This window comes from Neovison vison, chromosome 2 (genome assembly GCF_020171115.1).
Source record: "Neovison vison isolate M4711 chromosome 2, ASM_NN_V1, whole genome shotgun sequence".
Classification (NCBI taxonomy): Eukaryota; Metazoa; Chordata; class Mammalia; order Carnivora; family Mustelidae; genus Neogale; species Neogale vison.
This window is the reverse complement of record NC_058092.1, coordinates 205,588,305-205,595,670: the sequence shown is the minus strand read 5'-3', so window position 1 is coordinate 205,595,670 and position 7,366 is coordinate 205,588,305. Positions and strand designations below refer to the sequence as shown.

At 41.9% G+C, this 7,366-nt stretch overlaps 1 protein-coding gene across 1 annotated transcript; it reads left to right on the top strand.

Moving 5' to 3' along the window:
* Nucleotides 1-6,055: 6,055 nt before the first annotated feature.
* On the top strand, nt 6,056-6,941 carry FGFBP3 (fibroblast growth factor binding protein 3). Its single transcript, XM_044236629.1, has one exon. The coding sequence runs from the start codon at nt 6,056-6,058 to the stop codon at nt 6,809-6,811; it is 756 nt and encodes a 251-aa protein (XP_044092564.1). The 3' UTR covers nt 6,812-6,941.
* Nucleotides 6,942-7,366: the final 425 nt, after the last annotated feature.

Genomic DNA, 7,366 nt, shown 5'->3' with positions numbered 1-7,366 from the left:
TTAAAAGTCAGATGGAAAAAAGCAACTGAAGTCCTAGAAAATAGAAATGTAATTTTAAACTATCCAATAAAGCTGGAGGAGGAAGAGAGTTTGACTAAAGTTCTTTTTGTTTCAAATTTTCCTTAATGTATATGGTGCAAAATGCCATAATACCATTCTCCTCCCTACCTTCCCAGGTATAACTTACCAAGTTTGTGTATATGCTTCCTGTCCCATGTTTTTATCATTTTGCTAATGTATGTGTATCCATAAAGAACAAAAAGTTGGGGCACCTGAGTGGCTCAGTGGGTTAAAGCCTCTGCCTTTGGCTCAGGTCAGGCTCCCAGCGTCCTGGGATCAAGCCCCAAATTGAGCCCCACATCGGGCTCTCTGCTCAGTGGGGAGCCTGCTTCCCTCCCTCTCTCTCTCTCTGCCTGCCTCTCTCTGCCTACTTGTGATCTCTGTCTGTCAAATGAATAGATAAAATCTTTAAAAAAAATAACAGAAAGTATCATTTATAAGCTCATAGTTAATTAATTAACATTATGTTTCCAAGATCTAGTCCATTATATGAAAATCCATAATTTATTCATTCTTTACTGACTGATACTTGGGTTTTTCCAATTTTACATTATTATAAATGAAGTTAAATGAGTATCCTTTTTTTTAAGATTTTATTTTTAAGCAATCTCCATACCCAATGTGGGGCTTGAACTTAACAACCCCAAGATTAAGAGTTTGCACACTCTATGGACTGAACCCAGCCAAGTGCCCCTGCAATGAATATGTTTGACATGAGCTTTACATATATGTGCATAAACCAATCTAAAAATACAAGTGTATTGAAAGAATAAGCCCCAAACTTACGATAAAATGCAGGTTATCCTGGCTGGGAGTGGGTCAGGAGGAAAATGGGATTTGATAGGGGTAATGAAAATGGAAAAGTTATGTGACATTCTTTCCTTAAAAGAATGTGGAACACAAATATAACAAGATTTTAATATATGTTAATTCTTAATTATAGGAAATAATTTTTTAAATTGTTTCTGTTATTTTCTATTTTTTACATTTATTGTAAAACATTTCAAAAATATGAAAGAGTTGAAAAAATTACGCAGTGAACACCCATGTGCCAATGACCTAGATTCTACAATTAATATTTTACTCTATTAGCTTTATAACATAACTACTATTTATTTCCCTCTATTCATATTGTCCAGATTTTTTATACATTTAAAAACAAGTTGCGGGGCGCCTGGGCGGCTCAGTGGGTTAAGCCTCTGCCTTCGGCTCAGGTCATGATCTCAGGGTCCTTGGATCAAGCGGGGAACCTGCTTCCTCCTCCCCCTCTGCCTGCTCTCTGCCTATTTGTGATCTCTCTCTCTCTCTCTGTGTCAAATAAATAATAAATAAAATTTTTATTAAAAAAAAACAAAAAACAAGTTGGAAGCATCAATACACTTCAGCCCTAAACACTCAACATTGATATCATTAACTTGGGTTGAATAATTATTTATTTGGCTTCTTTTTTAGGTAAAATTGACATACAATAAAATGTATAAATCTTAGGTGTAACCTAAACCTCTATCAAAATAAAATATACAGGGACGCCTGGGTGGCTCAGTTGGTTGAGCAGTTGCCTTCAGCTCAGGTCATGATCCCGGGGTCCTGGGATCGAGTCCCACATCGGGCTCCTTGCTCGGCAGGGAGCCTGCTTCTCCCTCTGCCTCTGCCTGCCTCTTTGTCTGCCTGTGCTCTCTCTCTCTGTCTCTGACAAATAAATAAAATAAAATCTTTAAAAAAATATATATATATATACAGAAAATTTAGAATATAGATATATAATATATAGACATATATAACCCCTAGGAAGTTCCTTTATATCCCTTCCTGGGTAACACAAAGCAGCACTCATCCCTCAAGGGCACCTCTATTCTAATTTTTTTCCATGGTTGATTAGTTTCATTTGCTCTAGAACTTCATATAGATTCAGTCATACAATATGGGCTCTTTTGTGCCTGGCTTCATTGGAGCAACACAGTGGTTTTGAAATTAAGTCACACTCTTGGCATGCTGCAGCAGTTCATTCCTTTTATTGCTAAGTAAAAAACAGATTTTTATTATACTTTGTTTATCCACCTACTTGTTGATGGATAATTAAGTTGTTTCCACTTTGGGGCTATTACAATGAATAACGTGCTATAAATATCCTTTTACCTGTATGGCTGTTGTCATAAGTTTTCATTTGCATTGGGTAAATACCTAGAAGAAGGATGGTTGGGATCATAGTGTACGTAACTCCGTAAGAGAATGTCAAACAGTTTCCTAAAGTGATTCCACCACTTTACGCTCCGACCAACAGTGTGCGAGAGTTCAAGCAACCAGCTTTTTGCCTTGAGCATCGTATTAGGTACAAGAGTTCTTTTAGTTACAAAATAACTAAAAAAGTTATCCTTGCCTAAAAAGCTTACATTATAATTTGCACAATTAGGCAAATACTGATGAAACAAGGAAAATTAGACTCTTGAACTATGCAAAGCTGATTTTACATGCAGAAAGAATTATGTAGCCTTAAGAAACCTGGGGCACCTGGGTGGCTCAGTCAGTAGAGCACGCAACTCTCGATCTCAGAGTGAGTTCAAGCTCCACAATGGGTGCAGAGATAGAGATAGAAAGAAAGGAAGTAAGAAAGAAAGGGAAAGAAAGAAAGACCAAGAGGCAGGAGGCCTATTCACCATAGAAGTTTGTGGGTCAGGTGCTGCAGCTAACCTTCTCTAGAAGAAGGGAAGGAGGTGCAACATAGTTGTTATGGTAATATATTTCCTTCCTATTATTCACAGGGCAGGACTAAGAAATTAATCACTAAAATTATCACGAAATTCACCTCTTGTAAACTATTAGGTAGCATATGGTATGAATCCAAACACCTGTTGGATCGTTGGTGCAAACGAGATTTTTTTTTAACATTTTTTGAGTTCTTTTAAAAGATTTTATTTATTTATTTGTCAGAGAGAGCGAGCGAGAGTGAGAGAGTGAGTAAGCACAAGCAGGGGGACCAGTAGGCAGAGGGAGAAGCAGGCTCCCCAATGAGCAGGAAGCCCAATGCAGGACTCAATCCCAGGACCCTGGAATGATGACCTGAGCCGAAGGCAGACGCTTAACCCAGGCATCCCAGGATTAATTTTTTTCTTTTCTTTTCTTTTCTTTTTTTTTAAAGATTTTATTTATTTATTTGACAGATAGAGATCACAAGTAGGCAGAGAAACAGGCAGAGAGAGAGGAGGAAGCAGGCTCCCCGCTTAGCAGAGAGCCCAATGTGGGGCTCGATCCCAGGACCCTGGGATCATGACCTGAGCAGAAGGCAGAGGCTTTAACCCACTGAGCCACCCAGGCACCCCCCCAGGATTAATTTTTAAGTTAATATTGAAATATTTATTTCATGCTTTCTTACATATCTCACATCATAATATTTTTAAAAATATTTAATATTTTTAAAATATTAATATATTATCAATATATAATATATTATATAATATAGTAATATAATAAAGTAATATAATATATTATTAAATATTATTAAAATATTAATAATATTTTTAAAAATGTCTCCCCTGGGTTGAGCGCTGGACTCTTGGTTTAAGCTCAGGTCACGATCTCAGGGTGGTGAGATTGAGCCTGCATTGGGCTCTGTGCTCAGAAGAAAGTCGGCTTGGTATTCTCTCTTTCCCTCTGTCCCTGCCTTCCACACTGGATTGCGCTCGCAAGTTCTTTCTCAAAATAAATAAGTAAAATCTTAAAATGTACCTTGTGGTAAGACATACCACTTTCTGATGTGGCAAAGCACATCTGTGTGTCCCCTTTCTTCAGAGAACAATGTTTCTGACAGAAAACTTGGTCTCTGTAATTTCCCTCTTGATGATGACTTTCCAGGTAAAGAACTTTTTCATTGTAATTAACATGCAATGTCACAAGATGTCACTCTTTAGCTGGAAAACTCTTCCAATTCAGTTGGGTAGCTATCTCAGTAAGTAAAGCCAAAGCAGCAGACAAAAGCCTCTAACTCTCCTCATCAGTGCCTTTACTCCCACAGATACAGTTTTCTGGGAAGGAGAAGGTTTGCATCTTTGAAGAACATTAGTGAACTACTCTTGTTTATGAAACTTACATTACTATTTATTAACCTAATACGTACTAATTGCTTTTCATTATAAATCAGTTTGATGTAACAAAAACATATCATTTGAAAATGATAGCGATGTAATAATACAAAGCTGAAATGTAAAGGTTTTTTTTTTAAGATTTTGTTTATCTATTTGAGAGATATAGAGAGAGCGAGAAACAGAGAGAGAGAGAGAGTGCTTGATCGGAGAGAGGGAGAAGCAGACTCCCTGCTAAGCAGGGAGCCCAATGAAGGGCTCCATCCCAGGCCCTGATATCATGACCTAAGCTAGAGGCAGATGCTTAATCCACTGAGCGACCCAGGCACCCCTGAAATGTAAAGATTATTGATAACTGAAAGTCAGGTGGCATATGGCTTTATCACTAAATGATGTGTGACCTTGGTAAGTCATTTAATCTTTCTAATCTCACAAGAGTAGTAAAATTTCCTTTCTTAGGTCAATATACACTACTATATATTTAATATATGCTAATATATATTTAAATATGTTCTTCTAATTCTGAAATATTTTGTTTTTTATAGTAGTATTCAAATTGTAACTGTTCAAATACAATATTAAAAGTGAGTTCAGTAATAGAAAATAGTCTGCAAGAAAACATTGGGAAATAATATAACGAGACTTCTTGACATCTTGGGTAATTAGTTTAGGAAATTACTCACATGTATAAAACAATTGTAAAGCAGTATAAAAACTCTTGAAATGAAAAAAACATTTGTTACTGAGAACATTTTTTTAAAAGATGATGGAATATTTTATGCTTTGCTTAAATATAAGATTCTCAAGATTCAAGAACACAATAACTCTTAAAGATTATACCGCTTGAATTGATAATGTTACCTTGTAACTATAATCTAAATAAATTATTTTTTAAACTTCTAATTTTTGCAAGTAGTTTATAATTGATTTATAATATCTAAAAATAATCTGAAACCCAAATGCCCACCCCTGGATGAACTGAGGGACACTATAATATGTTAATAAATGAGGGTATATTTTTATTAGTAGTTAGCAGTTATTAGGATTAAAATTACATTATTAGGATAAGAAAGACTATCAACGTCTGGCTGAGAACACAGAACTCAGAATGATATGAAGAGAATGTAGTGCCTGGCTGAGAATATGGATGGTGGTTTTGTTTCTAATATGACATTTTTTGTTTAACTCTTAAAAACTTAGATCTTTCTGTTTAACTTCGTGTTTGTATGATTAAATATGTAACTGGAAAGAAAAGAATGACCTGTTAAAATCTGCGTGATTCTTTTAAACACTGGAAGGCAAATACAAGATTTATATTTCATGTCACAGTGTCACTTCTCTCACACATTTGGGGCGTGTGTTTTTGCGTGTGGTGGCGGTGGGAAATCTCCCAGTGGGAGACAAGTCTGGGAGGGGCAGAGTGGGGGAGGCCCCTCCTGTCCCATTCATTACATGTTCATTCACTGGGAGCCGGCAAAAACGGACTACTCTCTCATGCAGTCATTCCCTCTACCGTGCTAGGACTCCACCACCTCTCCTAGAACTCGGTAAGTTCAGAGTGCAGTAAAAATGCATGTTTCCAAAAAACAATCTGAAATGATTTTGTAGTTGATTGGAGGGTGAAGAAGGGAGGGGGTGAAGGTGGCAATTTTCAGGCCTCGCTTTGTTTTCGTCTTTGCACCGGGTTTCAAAAAGATATTAAACGGTTCTTTAGACAGTAAGCGATTTTCTCAGAGAGTTTCTTCTCAGGCTGCTGCTGCCTACTGCACACCAGCGTGTGGGAATGGTAGACGGTGTGGGAAGACGCATTTGCAGCAGCAGTCTCTGCCTCTGTCCCCAGGTCCGAGGGATGTGGCTCTGCCGGCCCAGCCACCACTGAATCGCCTAGACTTCCCGAAGACCCGACCTGAGCACAGACCATGAGTCCTCTGAGGCCGCTGCTGCTGCTGCTGCTGGGTGGCTGCCTCCTCGTGGCCGCCCGGAGAGCCAAGGGCACGGCTGGCAGCACGGCAGAGCTGGCCTCGGGTCCCACCGGCGGCTCTTCCGGCCGCTTCGTCAGCCCCGAGCGGCACGCGTGCAGCTGGCAGCTCCTGCCGCGCGCCCCAGGGCCCGCGGCGGGGAGCGAGCTGGCGCTGAGCTGCCGGGACCCGGCCGGGGCGCTCCAGCAGTGCGCCTACCGCGGGGAGCCGGAGCGCTGCGCCGCCTACGTCGCCCGCGGCCCCCACTACTGGAAGCAGGTGCTGGGCGGGCTGCGCAAGAAGAGGCGGCCGTGCCAGGACCCGGCTCCGCTCAAGGCTCGCCTGTGCGCAGGCAAGAAGGGTCACGGCGCCGAGCTGCGCCTGGTGCCCCACGGGTCCTCACCCGTGCGCCCCACTGCGGCAGTCTTCCCCCGGGATCCCGAGCCCCCAGCAAGGAGCCGGGGGCGGCTCCGGGAGCCCGCTCCCGGTCCCGCAGGAGGGTCCCGACTTCCCGCGAGCAAGTCTCCCAGAGGGAAGCCCTCTGAGAAGACCAAAGCGGGCAAGAGGAAGGCGACATCGGACCCAGAAGAGGAGCGACCCCTGGGGACGCGGCCTGATCCGGACGGGTTGGGCGAGAACGCGAAGCTCACGGAGACCTACTGTGCTGAGAAGTGGCACTCCCTTTGCAACTTCTTTGTCAATTTCTGGAATGGCTGAGGCTGCCAGCCTGGGGAAGAACGTGGGTGGGGGAAGGTACGCAGCCGGGCAGGAGACTTGAAGGGCAATTTAGGCCAAGAGATAAGGGATGGAGCGTTGGGAAGAGTCCAGGTTCTAGAATGGGGCTGAGGACTGGAGGCTGGGGGCTGGGGGGTGGGGGGGGGGGGGGGGCTGGGAGGGCATGGGCCTTGGGTTGGGAGTGTAAGGGGTGCGGAGAATCTCTGAGATAGCAAAGACATTTAACTTTTTGAAAAGTCCGATCCTGATGAAGAGCAGAAGAAATGGTGGAAACAGAAGTAGGCATACCTTAAATGTACAAACACTGTGGACTGGGAGAGAGGCGAGTACAGAGGAAGGCTGGAAAAAAAAAAAATAAGAGGGAAAAAGTGACGAAAGCTATGTTGTCTCATGTGGGAAGCAGGATACAATGTATATTGTTTAACACACTTATATTAAAATGTAATCACCAGCAATTGGTAACCTGAGCCAGACTGAATTGTTTAGTGACTTCCCACCCAGTCAGATGACAAGATTCCGACCTTACCCCCCCCACCA

Excerpts from the sequence above, each read along its gene's own strand:
- FGFBP3 (XM_044236629.1), top strand. The coding sequence starts at position 6,056 with ATGAGTCCTCTGAGGCCGCTGCTGCTGCTGCTGCTGGGTGGCTGCCTC.